The sequence below is a fragment of the Pecten maximus genome, chromosome 1, assembly GCF_902652985.1.
Source record: "Pecten maximus chromosome 1, xPecMax1.1, whole genome shotgun sequence".
NCBI classification, from domain to species: domain Eukaryota; kingdom Metazoa; phylum Mollusca; class Bivalvia; order Pectinida; family Pectinidae; genus Pecten; species Pecten maximus.
Window position 1 is genome coordinate 55,199,952 of NC_047015.1, and position 22,111 is coordinate 55,222,062.

The following is a 22,111-nucleotide window of genomic DNA, read 5'->3' on the forward strand; positions in this document are numbered from 1 at the left end:
GAAAAAGTAATATTTGTCACTAGTGAAAATCGCTTTTATAGAATGAATAATTTTCGATATTTCACTGGTAAAAATGTAGTTGAATTGAATTAAATTGTTAAGCACGTAGCCCGTTCTACCATTTCTAGGAATTTATTCAATTATACTTTTCATATGCAGGCAAACTGTATGCTTGCAATATTGATGTTGGTTTCGTCTCATTTCATATCCCAAGGTAAAAATTAGCTTTTGAGCGGTGGCAGCCCGATCGTTAAGCTATTATGGACAATATGGAGTAATTCTGGTATTTAACTTATTTGAAACAGACTATAAGAAGCAGACGACGGAAAACTTCGGGAAATCCCGTGACTGGTTTGTTTTCAAGATGGCCGTCGAAGGCGAGAGCCTCGAGTCGCTTCTAAGTAAGATGCTTCCTGTTGTCGTGGATTGTAGTTTTATGATCGATTATAGTTTAGCTTTTATTCAGTTTATATCGCAAGTGACTCATATATAATGTCTTTGTCCACAGTGGAACATCAGTCAGGAAACCGAACGCACATGTCGGCATATGACGTGTGCATATGTAGGACTATGCCGGTGTGTCCGGTGGGGGAGGGTCTCAAAACAGGTTATTTTGTGAAATGAAATATCCACAGCATTTTGATATATTTCTAATGACTGATCGACTGATTGGCAATCGATCAATAAACTATTAAATATTTAGTGGGACTAGAATTGCTATGGATCTTGCATTCATTCAAAACTAAGCCACTATGGGGTTTAAAGCCTAAAAGGGGGGGTCATTGCACTGCCGACCTGTGCACTGCCGATGACTTAACATTTGCACTGCCGACCTGTGCACTGCCGATGACTTAACATTTGATTAAAGTGTCATGTTGGCTTTTTAATTAGATGTATTTGATTATTTCTATTCACAAACATGTGTGGCATCCCATATCTCGCATCAAGATTAAATTTATAAGATTATAACATACTTGGACATTTTATACTTATATATTGGAAAAGTGTTACCATATTTAGTTCATAGTAAGTTTATTGTGAGAACAATAAAAACAAAATCTGTTTTATAAACATCGTTTTGAAAGTTCAACAAATAATAAAAGCTATGAAGAGCGTTTATTATACGACACCACCAAAGGAACAAATGTGGTTTTGGATGTTGGAAAACTCTCAGTAATTACCATTCTACAATTTATTTTAATGAGCCCTTTCAGCTGTTTTTCTTAATGGCTGATTAATTTATGGTGCTAATTTCCTGTCATATCAAATGACAATTTCTAATATCTGGAACACCCAACTTATTAGCATTGTTTTTATAAATAAGTAGAAAATTATAGCTCTGTTGCAATTGAAAATTTGTTTTAATCATTCAGACAAAGCGACCAATCCAGCCAGCAGAGATGAAGACTGGGACCACATCATGGCTTTTTGTGATCAGGTTAACAAGGAACTGGAAGGGCCACAAATCTCTCTTCCCTTACTGGCTCACAAAATACAATCTCCACAGGAGCAAGAAGCCCTGTTGGCATTGACGGTAAACTGGAGAAAAAAAATGTGGCATTGTAAATGATCATTGCCACAATTGCTGCAGGTCAAATGAAACCTGCTAAATTAGGCATCTTGTTTGTGTATTTGTCGACATTTTGATATTTCCATTGAGAGGTTGCAATTGGCACATCAAATCTACGAAAAGTACGATAATTATAGACTTGCCATTTTGACAAAGTTTACTACAAAATCTTAAGTTGCTCTGTTGTTATTTATTGTTTTTTTGTTGTTTTTTGTTTTGTTTTTGTTATTATGAATGGTTTAAGAATGCATGTGTTAGGAATTGTAGCAAATTGTTTCATCAAGATTTCAGAAAGAAATTTGAAATGCATTCCTAAAATTAGGTCAAAACAATAAATATCTTTAAAAAAGATAAACGGCATAGTTTTAATGCTGGTGGTTATAATATAAAACTGCTGGAGAAATAAATCAGAGATCTATATACTCTAGTATATAAGTCTCTGAATTAATTAACGAACTAATGCGTTATCACAGATAACAAAATTGTATCAGTTTGAATCATTTTTGGTGATAATACAACTGCATTTGAATCAGAAATATAATTTTATTAATGTGTCATTTGAAAAGAAACATCCACTTATTCAGTTTGCATTCTTAACTTTACTTCGTTTTTAACTGTACACATTATGTATCTGCATTTTGTATTTACCGCTACATTGACCAATCACATACTTCATCTTGACCGGTAGCGCCACCTGTCGCATCATATCCGGGGCCAAAACAATATTATACGGCTATGCCGAAAAATTCTGTCTTCCTTCAAAGTAGGAGGGTTGATGCATAGTCCCATTGGTGGTGGTGGGACAGTTGAGCTACATGGGCCTTTTGTTTGTATCCAAATAAATTTTTCTCAAGATATATATGAATTATGAATAATTCTCCATGCAATTTGATACAAATGTACCAAATGTCCCATGAAAAGTACTTATGGTTTAGATTTCATACCAATTTGTTTGAAAATTGATTTTAATAATTACAAAGTTTAAATATGATAACAAATTAAGTAATTTGGTTGAATGTAATCTTTATAATTATTCTCTTTTTTTTTCAGACTATTGAAGCCTGTGTTAAGAATTGTGGCAAAATGTTTCATCAAGAATTGGGAAAGTTTCGGTTTTTAAACGAAATGATCAAAGTTGTTTCACCAAAGGTAAGAAAATCACACATTTCAAACATGCATGAAGAATAATTAATAACTAGAGTATGTCAAAATTTTCCTGAAAATTGACAAATGAAGGGCGTTATATCCAGGTTTAACTATAGAGCGATATTTTATCAAGGTTTGACACTTGACTGACAAAACAAGTGGCCTTTAAATATGGTTTTCCTCTAGAGTGACAAATGAGGGGAGTTATATCGAGGTTTTACTGTAGAGTGACACACGAGGGACGTTATATCAAGTTTTACTGTAGAGTGTCACACAGGGGGCATAATATCGAGGTTTTACTGTAGAGACACACGAGGGACGTTATATCAAGGTTTTACTGTAGAGTGACACACGAGGGACGTTATATCGAGGTTTTACTGTAGAGTGACACACGAGGGACGTTATATAGAGGTTTTACTGTAGAGTGTCACACGAGGGACGTTATATAGAGGTTTTACTGTAGAGTGTCACACGAGGGACGTTATATAGAGGTTTTACTGTAGAGTGTCACACGAGGGACGTTATATAGAGGTTTTACTGTAGAGTGTCACATGAGGGACGTTATATAGAGGTTTTACTGTAGAGTGTCACACGAGGGACGTTATATCGAGGTTTTACTGTAGAGTGACACACGAGGGACGTTATATAGAGGTTTTACTGTAGACACACGAGGGACGTTATATAGAGGTTTTACTGTAGAGTGTCACACGAGGGACGTTATATCAAATTTTACTGTAGAGTGACAAATGAGGGGCGTTATATCGAGGTTTTACTGTAGAGTGACACACGAGGGACGTTATGTCAAGTTTTACTGTAGAATGACAAATGAGGGGAGTTATATCGAGGTTTTACTGTAGAGTGACACACGAGGGACGTTATATCAAATTTTACTGTAGAGTGTCACACGAGGGGCATTTTATCGAGGTTTTACTGTAGAGTGACACACGAGGGACGTTTTATCGAGATTTTACTGTAGAGTGACACACGAGGGACGTTACATCAAGTTTTACTGTAGAGTGTCACACGAGGGACATTATCTCGAGGTTTTACTGTAGAGTGACACACGAGGGACGTTTTATCGAGATTTTACTGTAGAGTGACACACGAGGGACGTTACATCAAGTTTTACTGTAGAGTGTCACACGAGGGACATTATATCGAGGTTTTACTGTAGAGAGACACATGAGGGACGTTATATCGCGGTTTTACTGTAGAGACACACGAGGGGCGTTATATCAAGGTTTTACTGTAGAGTGACAGATAATGGGTGTTATATCAAGGTTTTACTGTAGAGTGACAAATAATGGGCGTTATATCAAGGTTTTACTGTGTACACAAAATATCATTAATTCTTTTAAGAAACATGAACATTTCTTTGCAGGCTTCCTAGCCAGTTGTTAAAAGAGTTTGATAAAAACAAAATAAATGATAGTTTCACGTATTGAATAAAAATAATGTTTGTTGCCACATACTGTTATCATTTCTGTTTTCTCCGGCCAGTATTTAGGTAATCGGGCCTCGGCCAAAGTGAAGAAGAGGTGTATAGAACTGATCTACAGCTGGAGTAAAGGTTTGCCTCACGAAACAAAGATTTCAGAAGCTTACCAAATGTTGAAACAGCAAGGTATTGTTAAGGAAGATCCGACATATCTGGATAAGGTACGGAAATGTTTCTCTGTTTATTTTCATTGTTAAGTAATCAAGGGAGAAAGCAAATGTATTACTCGAAGGAAATATACATATATATAAAAAATAACAAAAAAAACCAAGACTTTGCTGCAAGGCCTTTCTGCCCTCTCAGGCTTCTTCAGGCCGCCTTCACCTTCACCTTCACCTGGACAGATTTCTTTTTCTTATACATATATACATATATATATATATATAATTTGTCAAGTAGTAATAACGACAGTACAGACAAGTTAATTGTCAAAATTTCGAGGCAATATTAATCTTCCCCTTTATCAAGACACCGGTAAATTACAAACGATCACATATAGACATAGAACATTGAACAGTTACATAAATATAGTGGGTACAAACAACAATAAATATCGTAATGTTGTAAAAACGATCCCCTCTGTCAATAATTAATTTGCCGAGGGTCTATTATAACCAATTAGAAAACATCTTAGGTGGTGTACAGATGGTAATGGTAAATAGATAAATAAATATATAAATATATAAATATATATAATAAATAAATAAATAAATAAAAAATAAATAAATAATATAACTAAAAGGTTTAACAGAATAATACGCAAGTTGAATCGATGTGATGGCAGCGCATGCTGTGTAGTGAATATTTTTGTTTTTTGTACGTGGTAGGTTCATTTCGTCCCGCAAATCTCGGCCCAAACAGCGGGTAACAGTGACAATTTCTGGTGGCAAATCCAATATTACTGACTAAAATTAGTCACAAAGTTTGGTTAAAAGTTTTGCAGAGCTTGTCATTCTGTGATTATTTTTGATAGGACCCTGATAAAGTCTCTTTTGAGAGCAAACATTTCACACCACTTTGATAAATTAATAAAAAATGTTGATTTTTTTCCCATGAATTTTCAGGCAGTGGAAGTTGCGCCTCCACCAAAAGCCAGAACAGCATCATTTGAAGATGAAGAGAAATCTAAGGTAGTCTTACATTTAAAAAAAAGTGAGAGAGAGAGAGAGAAAAAAGATTAATTAAACACTTTAAATTGAAGGCTTCAAGTGAGTTTCAATATATGTTGTATACATAATTTGGTCACATTGTTAAATACAAGTCAAGCTTTAATATTTTAGAGGAAAAAAGAATTTTATTGTCACCTCTCATTTAGAAAATATTGCAACTGGGGTCATTTTGTTAAGCCCACCATCATCTTGTATTATGCATGTAACATATAAGGGTCACAGATTGCTGTCAGAAGAGAGCCATCTTGGATGTTGCAACTTTGAATTTTGAATCAATTTCTCAGATGTTATTCAAGGGAATCATAGTGCTTAGTTATGGATTTTCAATTTATTGATTGAATGGAAACAAAGATGGCTGAAAGATGGCCATCTTGGATTTTGAGAATTGAAAGTTTCCAGATTTCATTTACATTTGTATAAGTTCTTCTTTGGCCCTGTGAAGTTGCAAGTATTTAGTGTAACAGATATACATAAGGTAAAAGACAAGAAAAATAAAGGAAAAAAATCAAATATACATGAACCATTTGATATTAAACAATAGTTGGTGCAAACAATCCTCTGGGATCTCTTGTATTATCAAGAAGGTAATATTGAAGGTGGCTGGATTCTGTACAAAGGTCAAAAGGTGACAAGGTTTATCAAACTGTATATTAAATTTGTATATGATTTTCTTTGCAGTTATTATCCAAATTATTGAAGAGTAAAAATCCTAATGACCTCCAGGCTGCAAATAGACTGATAAAAAACATGGTTAAACAAGTAAGTAACGTTGGTATGTTACCATAGTAACCGTACATTTCTGTTAAGACCCATGGCCCAGTTATTCAAAATTCAAATTTAAGGCCAAATGAAAAAAAAATTGTTTTCAATCATTGTTGAAAAGCAACAGGGAAGTTAATTTTATTTTTTTACTAGGCTTTTAGGGTGATCATTATTATAGTAATGCTTTCTAGAAAATAACAATGAGAAATTAAGGAAAGGCAAAAAAATATAAAGGGTCTATAGAATAAAGGAAAACCACATATTTAAATGTAATTATATTATTGTTTGACAACCATTTTGTAAAACAAAAGCTGTTTTCCTTTTTTTTTGCCTATAAATGAAGATTTTAGGTTTCAGAGATACAAGGCATGTCATTTTTTTTTTCGTTTCACAATTTTGTTTTCAAACGTTACCAAAGTGAAATTCATATTTATTTGTAGGATGAATCGAGGATGGAGAAAGTTTCAAGACGTATTAATGAACTAAAAACTATAAACATCAATGTGAAGTTATTAAATGAAATGGTGTCTCATTTCAAACCTGATGCATCATCACAGTCAGACCGAGATATGATGAAGGTAAGAAAAAAAAATCTGAAAAATGAAAAAAAATATTTTAAAAATATACATCTATGAACGGTAATATATTACATTACACATGAAAAATGCTAAAGATTTGAGCTACAAATTTGATGAATACAATGAATATAATTTTTTTTTATGTCTATCATTTCAATGTACATGTAGTAGAATATTTATGCATCTTTAAATTAATTTCGAACAACCATTTTTGTGTTTTCTGGGAGAATTTAATTGTCAATGACTTTAATGGCATTATTACAGGAGCTGTATGACTCTTTGGAAAAACTTCGACCCAACCTTTTTAGACTAGCTAGTGATGCTGATGAGAAAGACAATGATGGAATCTGTAAGTTTTTAAATTGCTCGACTCACATTTTCATAAAAGTATGTTTAATGTGTGCCCATAGCTTGCAGAGTCTGGGAAATGGACCTGACACCCAAAATAAGGTAATTTTACAACATTTGTCAACAGTTTTTTAGAATTTTTGTGGGTGATTGTACAAAACGAGTATAAAGTTAAAACAAGTGGTCAATAGGTAACTCTGTTTATTAGTCCCCTGCCGTTTGAAAAATGGGGGGGACTTTAGTTTTACCCTCCGTCCGTCTGTCATGCAACACTTGTCCGGACAACTCCTTCTAAAGTACTACTCACATCTTAACGAAACTTGGTATACATGATCAGTATAACATGTAGCTGTGCATCCCACATTTTTTTTTTCGAAAAACCATTTAAAAAAAAAATGGGAATAAATAGGTGCACTTCTAGCTCAGGCAGGGGACTTTGTATTGCTGTTGCAATACTATCCATCCTTGTTGTTAATTGTCTGACCTGATGATAGAGTGGCGAAGAGTGAGAGAGAGACATAGAGACCGTTTGGGAAAACAAAACTTGTAGTCAAGTGTCATTGCACATATTAACGAGAAATATATGTACAGGTAACTCGGGTCAACAGGTAACTATTTATCATTAATTGTTTGACCGGATGATAGAATTGTTGAAAGAGAGGTTGAGAGAGAGAGAAAAAGAGAGAGAAAACAAGTTGAGTGTCATAGCGCATTAATGAGAAACACGTGTGCAGGTACAGTGGAACTTCATTAACTCGAAGTCGACGGGACCACGAAAAAACTTCGAGTTATCCGAGTGTTCGAATTAAGCGAGTTATCGTTTTTGGTGAAAAGTTTGGTCAATATTTGTCAACATTATATAATCATTATAACTTCGCTCTGTCGCTCATCAGTTTAGTGTGAAGACTGGTCAATACATGTAAATATATATGTAATGTTTCGTTATGTCACTTGTAATTTGGTGTAGTTTTGCCGATATACAGTCACGATAAAGTTTCTTTCACTTAGTCACTTCAATAACGATCTGATGTGAAAGTCATGTTTGCAAAAGGTAAACGATAAAACGGAATTCGACAAAATAACAAGTTATTAATGTCAAAACAAATAACCGTTTAAGTTTAACACAGATTGCATACAAAACGTAACAGAACCATTACCTTTTATTGGACATATATAAAATACTGTTTGATCGGCCTACTTACTTTTTATTGATAACCACGCCATTTCCATGTGTATTAGCACCGGAAGTTGGGCTGCGCATGTTCGTATAAAATGTTACTGTAACTGAGTTGGCGTTTTACCCGATTTAATAGACAGCACTGACCGTTACAGTTGTACTCTGAACACCTCGGCAGTAATAACGCTATTGTTTCAGCAGTTTAAAGATTTAATAGGCGCTGGTGACCGTGTCATTTCTACACCTGTAAAAACATCAGCCGGGTAGATCTACCGGTGTGTCAGAGATTAGATCCGCTTGAGCGAACGGGTAGATGAGTTGTTGACTATCGTGTGTACTGATATCGGCGACCGCCTTGGGAAATTACCTGATGTAAGTAAAGCAGTACTTTTTATCACCAAGACTTGTTGTTATAAGATTCAACCGACAATTTCTTTTATGAATTTATGAAACACTTATAATAGCATGTAACGTTAGGTTAGTAGTACCGATATGTTCAGTAGATCTATTACAAACGGAATTTAGCTCTTAAAAAATGTCGGCGTTTGCCACCGATCGACGAAAATTATACTTCGAGTTATTCGAACATTTCAAGTAGGATTTTTATTGTTGGGACCAAATTTTTACTTCGTATTATCCGAGTTTTTCGAGTTATCCAAATTCGAATTATCCGAGTTTATTTTACTAAGATAAAGAGAGAATTCGGCCGGGACCGGCGAGGTACTTCGAGTTAAGCGGGGTATTCAAGTTATCCGAATTCGAGTTAACGAAGTTCCACTGTATAAGCATTTTGATAAGTTTCCTGATAAGTTATTTGTCTCTAATGATACTGACAGGAAGGACTTAGGTTTGTTCTTAAATCGCAATGCTCTACTCTCATCACCAAAAAACACACAAGTTTCCAAGTAGCCCTTGATGTTGACACAGTGTAACTTACTCAGATCTGGTCCAAGTTTGATACAGTTATCTCACCTCCTTCATTTCTTCATTTGTTAAACCTTACTTCCATCTTGAGAAAGAGATGATATTGCCTTGTTAACTCATTCACCCTTGAAGACACATTTGAACTCTTCCAATTCAAATATTGGAATAGTTCATTATGACACTTCAGGGGTGAATGAGTTAACCCAGAAAATCAAACTGATCTGCAGTCAATCCTTAATGGAATTGCCAAACAGATTGTGAAGACTGTACATTAGATTAGTTTTTGTCGAATTTAGTGGTGGTATATTTTAAAGATTTATTTTTGTTTTCAAGCGGAGATATTGAGTTGTAATGATGACGTGATGAAGGCTATGGATCAGTACAAGAAGACGGTGGAGGGTGTGTCTGAAGACAACAGTGAAACAGCAAAGGGTGAGTTATCTCCACAGTCATCTAGAACTATATTATTTATTTTTCTTGTCTTCTTCCCAGTAGAGATCGGTTAAATGTTTCTCCCAGATTTAGAAGGTGCAGTGAAAAATTTATACCCACGATGCAGTGCAAAATGTATTCCCATGATGCAGTTGAAAATTTATTCCCGTGATGCAGCGGAAAATTTATGCCCATGATGCAGTGCAAAATATATTCCCACCATGCAGTGCAAAATGTATTCCCATGATGCAGTGGAAATTTTTACCAAGATGCAGTTGAAAATTCATACCCACAATGCAGTGCAAAATTTATTCCCATGATGCAGTGGAAAATTTATTCCCATGATGCAGTGCAAAATTTATTCCCATGATGCAGTGGAAAATTTATTCCCATGATGCAGTGGAAAATTTATTCCCACCTTAATAAATCCATCCATTATTATTTTCCCTTAAACTTGACTTCTTGACTGTAATTTCAGTTGACAAACCACAGAATGCAAATGTCTGCATCAAAACTGTAAAGTGAACATATTGTGAGGGCATTGATATGAAAAATCAGTTGGATAATTTTGCCTGGGCTAATTCCAGAAATGGAATCTTCTTTATGTCTCAAAATGAGGGAATCATTTGTTAAATTTTCCACTACATCCTTATTCAATGTAACACAAGATTAGCATATGATGTAACTGGTCGCTCTATACAACAGCTTCAAATATAATCAAATGCTTATGGTGTTTGGGATAGAAAGAAACCTTTTGCAAGGATTCCAGGTACCGATTATATTTCTCATTGTGCATGTTAAAAACTTTAGATCTTAGAAAAATATGTTTGCAGACTGCCATTTGACAAACTTATACTTTAACTTTTTAAATTGTGACATTATAACTGATAATTTATGTCTGAATCTATGGTAAGAAATAGGAAGTTTTCTCCTAAATATGGAGCCTGGAGGTTTAAAACTGTGACTAATTAATCATGATTATCTATGTGTATTATCAACCAGAATTTGACTGTAATATAAATATATTTTCAAAGGTTATAGAGAATTGTACCAGAGCTGGAAAATGATATATTTTTGAAATTCCAACATATACAATTTTAAAACCATTATGTATATTTAAAATTGTATATCAGTTTTAGTCATTGATTGTCATTGATAAATACGGTAGATATTGTTTATAAAAGAGAAAATTGCCAATGTTCTGGTAGGGATAATTACTTGTTGACATTAAAAGTGCACAAAAGTCAGAACCTGTTAATCTTTACACTTCGATAAGAAAACACGGAATCACAAAAGGCCAGGCAATATTTTCAAAATAAATATTTTTGGACAACAAAAAATAATTTGATTTAAAAAATAAAATGGTTCTTGGAAAAAGGTCAACAGGTTTCAAATAGCCTGTGTATGTATGACAGAGATGAAAATCTCCGGACGATTGGCCGATTGCAGCCTTTTTAGCTCCCAAAAAATGGCTAATTTCGCATATCGTTTCCACTAAAGAAATATTTTCAGTCTTAAAGATTTTCCATTTTCATCTCTGGTATGATTAATGATGTTTTGCTGTAGTGTATAATGAATGTTTTCTAGATGCTTTAGCACTTGACAAATCCCCATGCACCCATTTTAGCCAATACATCAGCCCTGCTTGACCTCGCATTAGACCAGTCCAGTCCACCATCACAGCCGGTGACCAGCCAGTCTGAAGGCAATGCAGATATTTCTCTCATACTGGACGGCCAGTTACAGACTCTAGGTAATGCACTGGTCACTCAACCATGACTCGCTGGTCAATCAACCATTTCTCACTAGTCAGCCATGTCTCAATCAACCAATGTTTGTTTGTAACATGATGACCTGCTCATGGTTTTTCTCAATTCTATTTTGTGATGGTGTTAAAAAAATCACCAGGCAAGAGTTCATTTAGGTCTGCAGTTGGTAATACTGGTAAAATTTATAATTTCTCGTTTGAATATACCTAGAGCATGTGGCTGTTAATTTTGGTTACATTCATTGTTTACAGTAGAATATTTCTCATCAAATCTATATTGTCATTTGAAATGCATGTCTTTGAGGTGCTGGTACAAAACTAGAGTTTTCCAGAGATATCAGGTTACTTGAGCCAAACACTCCTGCTGAGGTCTGACATGAACAAATATAACTTAAATAAATACGAAAATATTTATATAAAACTTTGCACTTTTTAAGGTCACCTGAGACAAAGATCTCAGTTGACCTATTTGATCACCTTTTGTCTGGCGTTGTCCGGCATCCGTCGTAAACAATTTACATTTTCAACTTCTTCTCAATTACCAACAGGCCCAGAAACCTGATATTGGGTCTGTAGCATGCTAGGATGAAGGGCTACCAAGTTTGTTCAAATGGATGTCCTTGACCTTCATTCAAGGTCACAGGGATCAAAAATGCTAAAATCTTTTAACGACTTCTTGATAACCAAAAGGCCCTGAGACCCAATATTAGGTCTGTAGCATTCTGGGATAAAGGGCTACAAAGTTTGTTCAAATGGATGACCTTGATGTTCATTCAAGGTCACAGGGGTCAAAAATGCTAAAATATATAAAAACTCAGGTGACCATTAAGGCCAGTGGGCCTCTTGTCATTGAAAATAAGATCTAAAGAGAAGTTCAAGAATGGAACCAATTCAGTTGTTACTTACAGAGAGAGTTGTGAACCTTTGCAGTTTACAACTATTAGACATTGTGAGCATAACTGGAGTAAATATGACCTTAGCTGTTAATAGGACGTTAAACAAAATAAACCAAACCAAACTGGAGTAAATATGAATTGATTTTGATGAAATTTATCCTTTTTTTGTTTGTGTTGAAAAAATATATTGTTAATGCTTTCCTTTACCTGAAGCTCAGCTATCAGGTACTGGAGATGGGACAAATTGATGACATGTACACTTGATTTTATATTGATATTAATTGCCTGATATTTATAGGTTTACAAGATTCGAAGACTTCTGACAGGTCCGATTCATTACTGGCAGATCTTAATGACATTTTTGGAGCAACATCTCAAACGTCTAGTGTGGTAAGTATATAAATAATTTGTTTACAGAAATTTGATACAGAGAAAATGAAGGTTAATTGGATAATACTACCTTCGTATATACATTTTTATGTATCTGAAAATATTTTTCAACTTCACTCCATTTACTGTGTGATGGAACTTAGAAGCCAAATTCACCTTGGTGACAAATATTATGATAAATTTTAATGAAGTAATAAAAACTCTTTCTGCCCACACTAGGGCTTGAACTAGCATCCTGTTGCTCTCTAACATAAACATCCACCCTATAACCAGACTTAAGGTGTTAATCCCACCAGCTAGTTGACGACCCTGTTTTGTTTTCAACATTATTAAATTTTCACTCTCTTATCCTAACACTTCGGCAACTGAATGGTATTTCAGTCATATTGAAAAGAGAATTTTCCAATTAAACTTGGCTATGATACACAATCAGGGATCATTTTGGAGGGGGCCATGGGGCCATTGGCCCACAATTTTCCTGAATGACCCACACGATTCAGAAAAATCCTTTTAATTCCTATAAATGGCCCATGAATTATATTACAGAAAGTTCTTTTTCTTGAAAATGACCCATGCATTTGGTAACCCAAAATAAACCCTGCACAATGTTTATCCAATGTTTGATATTTTAAAGATGATGGTTTGTTAGAATATTAGGAAGCACTTGTTTCACACTCAATATATCACCAGTCTTGTAAAAAATTTTGTTTCAAATTCATGAACATTTTAAACCATTGTGTGAGAAACGTATTTTATCACAATCAATATATCACCAGAGTCTTGTAAAAAATTTTGCTTCAAATTCATGAACATTTTAAACCGAAGTGTGAGAAAAGCATTTTTCTTCTCCAGACATCTGGTATGGCTTTACCCTCAAGTAACACAAATCAGCCGGTGAATCCCGGCCTCCAGATGGGAGGGACGGGAATGATACAGACATCCGTAATGGCACAGCTTCCAACACAGCCTCAGGGTCCCGCAGTACTTCAGGCCAATCAGGCGACAACCAACATGTTTTCTACTCCTTCCTTGTTATCTCAGCACCCGGCACAGATGACAAGTCCGCTCACCATGGGGGCCGGTCAGGGTAAGGCGATTCTTACCTGGATTTTCAGTCTTAGATATTGTCAGGTATTTTAGAAATTGGACCCTGTCCTAAAATTGGGGAAATTTATCAGTATATTTTACCTGAAAATTAGAGAAAGGGGTTTTATTTTTATTGGTTTCCAAATTGTCATCAGAATCGGAGTACAATATTATATTGAGCTTAAAGCTTTTGCTGTCTTTTTTGGTAGTGTATATTTCCAGTGGGGTAAATTAAGATGTAATTTGGGAAAATACAGATACGATTTTCAATTGAGAAAGGGACCGTACCCTACAGACACCTGTTATAATCTCTGATTGTCAGGGTGTCACGTAGGAGCTTGTAATGTATGGGAGGCACCATTGGTGGGGTATTTTATCAGATCATACTCATTGGTCGTACCAAGAGATCTTTTCTCAGAAACAGAGGCTGCTCATTTCATGGTTACATAAAACATATTTTAAGCATTGAATGATTTCAATGTTGGTTAATAACTTTTTAGCCCACCATCATCAGATGGTGGGCTATTCAAATCGCCCTGCGTCCGTGGTCCGTCGTCCGTCCGTCCGTCCCTCCGTCCGTCCGTCCCTCCGTCCGTCCGTCCGTCCGTCCGTAAACAATTCTTGTTATCGCTAATCCTCAGAAAGTACTGAAAGGATTTTTCTCAAATTTCATATGTATGTTCCCCTTGGTGTCTAGTTATGCATATTGCATTTTGAGACCAATCGGAAAACAACATGGCCGACAGGCAGCCATCTTGGATTTTGACAATTGAAGTTTGTTATCGCTATTTCTGAGAAAGTACTGAAGGGATCTTTCTCAAATTTCATATGTATGTTTCTCTTGGTGCCTAGTTATGCATATTGCATTTTGAGACCAATCAGAAAACAACATGGCCGACAGGCAGCCATCTTGGATTTTGATAATTGAAGTTTGTTATCGCTATTTCTGAGAAAGTACTGAAGGGATCTTTCTCAAATTTCATATGTAGGCTCCCCTTGGTGCCTAGTTATGCATATTGCATTTTGAGACCAATCGGAAAACAACATGGCCGACAGGCAGCCATCTTGGATTTTGATAATTGAAGTTTGTTATCGCTATTTCTGAGAAAGTACTGAAGGGATCTTTCTCAAATTTCATATGTAGATTTCCCTAGTTATGCATATTGCATTTTGAGACCAATCAGAAAACAACATGGCCGACAGGCAGCCATCTTGGATTTTGATAATTGAAGTTTGTTATCGCTATTTCTGAGAAAGTACTGAAGGGATCTTTCTCAAATTTCATATGTAGGCTCCCCTTGGTGCCTAGTTATGCATATTGCATTTTGAGACCAATCGGAAAACAACATGGCCGACAGGCAGCCATCTTGGATTTTGATAATTGAAGTTTGTTATCGCTATTTCTGAGAAAGTACTGAAGGGATCTTTCTCAAATTTCATATGTAGGTTCCCCTTGGTGCCTAGTTATGCATATTGCATTTTGAGACCTATCGGAAAACAACATGGCCGACAGGCAGCCATCTGGATTTTGACAATTGAAGTTTGTTATCGCTATTTCTCAGAAAGTACTGAAGGGATCTTTCTCAAATTTCATATATAGGTTCCCCTTGGTGCCTAGTTATGCATATTACATTTTGAGACCAATCGGAAAACAACATGGCCGACTGGCAGCCATCTTGGATTTTGACAATTGAAGTTTGTTATCGCTATTTCTGAGAAAGTACTGAAGGGATCTTTCTCAAACGTTTTTGTAAGTTGCCCTTGGTCTGTAGTTCTGCATATTGCATCTTGGGACCAATAGGAAAACAACATGGCCGACAGGCAGCCATCTTGGATTTTGACAATTCAAGTTTGTTGTCGCTATTTATCAGAAATTGCTGAAGGGATCTTTCTGAAATTTCATTTGTAGGTTGCCCTCTGTGCCTAGTTATGCATATTGGATTTTGAGACCAGTCAGAAAACAACCTGCCCGACAGGCAGCCATCTTGTATTTTGACAATTGAAGTTTGTTATCGCTATTTTACAGAAGGTACTGAAGGGATCTTTCTCGAATTTCATATGTAGGCTCCCCTTGGTCCCTGGTGTTGCATTTTCGGACCAATCCGAAAACAACAGACAGCCATTATCGCTAAATCTTAAATTATTTGCAAAGTACTAGAGGGCTGTTTCTGAATTTACACAGATTAGTAAGACTTAGAGGAAGGGAAAAGTAGAGAAAAGATCAATCTGACATGGAACCTATAAAGATCATTCAATGGTGGGCGCCAAGATCCCTCTGGGATCTCTTGTTTTTTTTGTTTTCTTCATAAATGCACCATTTCATTATAAAAACATAAACTGTCTTTAAGTTTGTAATTTAACTAAAAAAAGTGTCAAGGAATGGTGCATGTCCTTGTGTCAGGAATAACTAAATGTAAAAAAAAAATATGTTTTCCATTATTTAGGTTGCCTAACAGCTGGCAATGTGAATGCCTCGGCCCAGACCACCAATACTCCCACCTCCAAAGGTTTGGCAGACCTGGACCTACTTGGACAAGATCTGATGCAACAGAGTTTGCCAAAAGACGTAAAAGTTATACAAGAAGTTGTGTATGTTACTTTTTTAACATCAAGTTGTTTCTGAAAAAAAAATTTCATTTAGTGATGTAATATTGCATTTGTTGTAGATTTATGGTGAGAAAAAATTATTTAATGATTTCATAAATTAACATTCGATGAGTGTAATGACCCTGTTGTAGGTTTTTAGTTTATTATCTCCCCTTCCTTTGGAGAGTAGGTATATTAAATTAACTTCTGTGGCCTATTGCTCATAAACAAGAGAAATATCCATAGATTTACTGGAGATCAGCATCGTACAAGGTAAATCTGACCTTTCGCTAAATTTAAAAAAAAAAAAAAATAATTTTCAAATATCTTTCAGACCTCAACCAAAGTTGACGTTAAACCAAATAGCATCCAAAGGAACTACTGCGACCAACAATTCCCAAGTTAGCTACAGTCAACTTGGGTTAACAAGTCAACCAGCCTCGGTCAACACCACGGCGACCATTCCAACCTTCCCCCCAGTCCCACAGATATCCCCAGCCAAAATTACATCCCAGGAAATACTCTCACTTGCCGATATATTTGTGCCCTTGGAGAAGATTCAGCCAAGTAAGTTTTGTAGTAGGGTTAATCACTTGTGACAATATGTTTGTATATCACAACCAGTATTGGATTTTACATGCAACGTTTCAGTGAGTTTTAGCTATAACCTTCATCAGGCAAATGACCTGTGAAGTTTGTTATTGTATCAAATAAAGAGTATACAAGGTGATTTGGTTAGGTTTTGTATAAGCACTGTAGGGGCTGCATCGAGGCAAGGGGACACATAAAATATTCATGTACATCTATGATTACGTTCTATCAAACGTAGCTGAATTGACTTTTATAGTGTAGAATTGTCACTTTGATTACATTAAGGGGGTATATATGTGCCATTCTTAGTTGATGATATTAAGGGTGTATGTGCCATTCTTGGTTGATATTAAGGGGTATGTGCCATTCTTGGTTGATAGTATTTGAAGGTATGTGTCATTCTTGGTTGATAATATTAAGGGGGTATGTGTCATTCTTGGTTGATAATATTAAGGGGGTATGTGTCATTCTTGGTTGATAATATTAAGGGGGTATGTGCCATTCTTGGTGGATAATATTAAGGGGGTATGTACATTTACAGGTTGATTACATTAAGGGGGTATGTGTCATTGTTGGTTGATAGCATTAAGGGAGTATGTGTCATTCTTGGTTGATAATATTAAGGGGGTATGTGTCATTCTTGGTTGATAATATTAAGGGGGTATGTGCCATTCTTGGTGGATAATATTAAGGGGGTATGTACATTTACAGGTTGATTACATTAAGGGGGTATGTGTCATTGTTGGTTGATAGCATTAAGGGAGTATGTGTCATTCTTGGTTGATAATATTAAGGGGGTATGTGCCATTTTTGGTTGATAGCATTAAGGGGGTATGTGCCATTCTTGGTTGATAATATTTGAAAGTATGTGCCATTCTTGGTTGATAATATTTGAAGGTATGTGACATTCTTGGTTGATAGCATGAAGGGGGTATGTGCCATTCTTGGTTGATGATATTAAGGGGGTATGTGCCATTCTTGGTTGATAGCATGAAGGGGGTATGTGCCATTCTTGGTTGATGATATTAAGGGGGTATGTGCCATTCTTGGTTGATAGCATGAAGGGGGGTATGTGTCATTCTTGGTTGATGATATTAAGGGGGTATATGCCATTCTTGGTTGATAATATTAAGGGGTTATGTGCCATTCTTGGTTGATAGCATGAAGGGGGTATGTGCCATTCTTGGTTGATGAAATTAAGGGGGTATGTGCCATTCTTGGTTGATAGCATGAAGGGGGGTATGTGTCATTCTTGGTTGATGATATTAAGGGGGTATATGCCATTCTTGGTTGATAATATTAAGGGGTTATGTGCCATTTTTGGTTGATAGCATTAAGGGGGTATGTGCCATTCTTGGTTGATATTACAGGATTATCTACCATTCTTTGTGTGCCGTGACCAGATAATTTATGCATAACCACATCTATGTCATGAAAGAAAATATTTTGGAAGAAAGTGTATGTTTGTGTGACTTCCAACTCCATTGAATACATTTTGTAAAAAATTTACAACTTTTTTTTATGTAAGGTACAATGCCCCCAGTAAATGCATACGATCGGAATGGTCTGAAGATGGTAATTCATTGTGCTAAAGACCGGCCACGAGAAGATGTTTCTGTGATGGTGGTTTCAGTTATTAGCACGAATACAAACCCGGTGAAAAACTTCAGCTTCCAAGCAGCTGTACCAAAGGTTAAAACTGTTCTGTTATTGCTCTGTAATGGTTACAGCTATAAAACTGTAACTTGGTATATAGCTGTATAACGATAATATGTAGATTCAGTTCTGGTCAATTTATCTTTTCCAAAGTTACAGCCACATACTTAGTTAATATTTTCATAAAAATAGAAGGATTAAAATTGTAAAGCCTTCATCAATTGGAATTTTTTTCACACAAAAATGTAATTGAAATTGTAGGATGTCTTGATCGAGGGAATCCCTCAGTTGTAAATTTTGTTGATGAAATATTATTGTTTTTACCTGTCAGGTGATGAAAGTAAAACTACAGCCACCGTCGGCCACAGACCTACCCGCCTACAACCCTATACTGCCCCCAGCAGCCATTACTCAAGTCATGCTCTTCGCAAATCCACACAAGGTATGTAAAAACAATTTTCCAGATTTATCTCCCTTGTTTTAACCACCAAAATTCTATCTTGTGATAAACACAAAAAAAATGCTTGGTTTTGAGACATATTGGATAAATTGTTCTTGTTGACATTAATAGTTACACTATTTTCAAGTCCACGGTCATTTAGGAATAAAACGAAATGCAAATTTTCATTTATTTATTTTTTTTTAATACAAAAGAATTTTTTACCCCTGTGACCTTGAATAAAGGTCAAGGTCATCCATTTGAACAAACTTGGTAGCCCTTCATTCCAGCATGCTACAGACCCAATATCAGGTCTCTGGGCCTGTTGGTAATTGAGAAGAAGTTGAAAATGTAAATTGTTTACGACGCATAATGGACGCCGCCGGTCAGAAGGCGATCGCAATAGGTCAACTCAGGTGACCTAAAAACGAAGTTTTTGTATTATTGCTTAAAAAATATTATTACTAGATAAATATTCTGTTCCAGACCTAGAAACTAAATTATCTGCCTTCAACCAGACTATCTCTTCAGAATATCTGATATTTTTCAGGAAAAGATCCGGTTAAAATTCAAGATAACATATGTAGCTGGAGAGGAGTCACATTCGGACGTTGGAGAGGTAGATACGTTTCCAGTTGTGTGAGAGAAAGTACGTCAATGTGGAGTGGACCACCACTACAGCTCGCATAATGTCAGAATCGGTGTGACATCCTAAACAATCACTGCAAGCAACAGTTCTGGGAAAGGGATGCTGTGATCTGAAAGCAAAACTAGGGCAAACCAAACTTGACTTTCTCATGGATTCACTAAAAACTTTTAAGTGAGCAGCCGACTCCATATCATTCGATATGGAAACTAGTATTATCAGTTAAATGACGGCGACGTGACAATTTGATAAAGAAATGGATACAGGCTGGCACCATGATCAGCTGATCTGGTAACCGAAATGGACATTTTCTTGGATGAACTGATTTATGTTATGACTGACCAAACTGAACAAAATTAGACACCCAAGACCCAAAAGTGTTTGGAATGTATATATGCACTTTTTTGAAAATGAACAGAAATAAAATTAAGTGCTTGCTCAGAATATTCAAATTACCACTGATAGCTAAATGAAAGGTGGTTAAAGATTTTCATTGTTATTATTTTCTGTTGTTTTCTGTTCTTTATAATCTTTATAAAAGTGCTAGTTGATGAGAAAATTTATGACTGCTAAATAATATGATACAGTACTAAACATTCAATGAAATCCTATATAAATCAATTTATACTATTTTTATAGTGTATTTATAGGATTAATCTTGTAGTTTTTACACTAGAGCCAATTTATTCTGCACTAATTAGAGACACACTGTTAATTACTATTTTCTCCATTTTTATTTTCCCCTTTAAATGTCCCATTACAAACTGTTGGGGACAAATCCATGTTGGCGTTTTCCTGTCGATCCATACAAGATCATGGATAGACTTTGCTTGCATTATCTTATAACTCTTTTCTTAGAAAGCCGACATCTAGCTGTATATACCAATATATCAAATGTAGGTCACTGTGACTTGAATTATCTGCCGCACTGACTTAAACATTTAGCTCCATTTCTGACAAAGAGAGGAAACGGTATACCATTATTTTGCAAAATTTTCTAGTCATCCTTGAACCAGTAAGTATCGGTAAGGAATTGAATTTATTTCATTATTTCGCGAAAGTCAATTTCAACATGCAGCAAATTTGTAGCAAATTTGTTTTGGGTTACCGAAGGGGGTCAATAAAATAGTTTTGCCAGAGTGTAAAATTTAAAGCTTGTTTATTTGTAAAATCACCTCATTTTGAAATTTCAGATCAATGTGATGTAGCTTTAGAAGCAGTTTCTTTATTTTGAGCTCTGTGTGATGAAATGTTATCGGCACTTATATTTTAATAGTTGCTGATCCCGGAGTCTGAACATGTAGTTGTAGTTGGTCATGTGATATAAGAGGTTTTGTTTTGCGTTTCCGGCAAAAGTTGTACATATATTTATGTATGAGAACAAATTAGAAGTTTGATGAGAAATTACTGATGTATTGTAATATTGTTTTACCCATTATTTAAGATCATCTAGGACAAGTGGGTTGGAAGAATAATGACCTGTTATCGTAATAAGTCGCAAGGCGATGGACAGATCGTCCTGTCTAAACAAAGGGGTAGTGTTAGTCGTGTAGGGAATTTGAAGAGTGAATGAAGATTGAGAGAAGTGAGATTTTTTTTCAAGTGCAATATAATATTGTGTTAAACATTTAATAATAATACTGAAGATTATCCTGGTATTTATTTTGTAATAATTACAAAACCAGATTTAAACTTGTATTAGACAAGTTTTGTTGGCCAAGATGAAAAGATGAAACAAGTAGTAGGTTATAATATCGGAGGAGACCAGAGAAAACGTTTGAGTTGGAGAGATGACCAATGTATCTGAAGTGGGTTTTGAACCCTGGTCGTCTTCGTGAAAAGATAGTGCGCCTGCAACAAGCCACCCGACAATGTAAAGTAAACATTGTTGTGTTGATTTATAAAAAAAATGTAGGTTAAGATGATGAGGTTTGTCCCTCTATTTCTCTAGGGAATTTAAAAAAAATGTGGTTTTCATATTTATCAGATATCATTATTACTAGTATCTAGACATAGTTACTCAATTTTGAAGTTTAAAGTTTTGGATTTCTTTCAGGAAATGTTTCATCACATCACATTTCCAATAAAATCAAGCCATTTTGTAAATGAATCATCTTTTACAATAATGATTGTTCAACAATACAGAAATGAATTTTGTTAGGGAATTATGATTCTCATACAAATTGTGATAAATTTCAGTGATGAAAAAAACAAATTATTGTTTTAATCAGAAATCTGGTTGTTTTGGAGAGAAAGCCATGATTTGATATGAGAATATATGTGTATGTTATTTTGTGCTATGAGAAACGTTTTCATTATCGAACACAATAAATATGTACATTAAACCTGGACTTGTATGTTTTTTTAAGCATGTACATATAAAAATTATCAAAAATACACGGTCAAACCTGTCTATAATGGCCATAAAATGGAGCAGTATATCAATACA

The 22,111-nt window shown here is 35.3% G+C and overlaps 1 protein-coding gene across 1 annotated transcript; it reads left to right on the forward strand.

Annotated features, from left to right (window-relative positions):
• Window positions 1–336: 336 nt before the first annotated feature.
• Window positions 337–22,007, forward strand: LOC117338389 (ADP-ribosylation factor-binding protein GGA1-like). Its single transcript, XM_033899735.1, has 17 exons — window positions 337–401; window positions 1,374–1,534; window positions 2,621–2,719; window positions 4,217–4,375; window positions 5,279–5,344; window positions 6,062–6,142; window positions 6,586–6,723; window positions 6,988–7,072; window positions 9,506–9,604; window positions 11,232–11,357; window positions 12,567–12,658; window positions 13,511–13,745; window positions 16,189–16,333; window positions 16,665–16,897; window positions 18,450–18,613; window positions 18,909–19,019; window positions 19,567–22,007. The coding sequence occupies exons 1-17, from the start codon at window positions 365–367 to the stop codon at window positions 19,657–19,659; spliced, it is 2,124 nt and encodes a 707-aa protein (XP_033755626.1). The 5' UTR covers window positions 337–364; the 3' UTR covers window positions 19,660–22,007.
• Window positions 22,008–22,111: the final 104 nt, after the last annotated feature.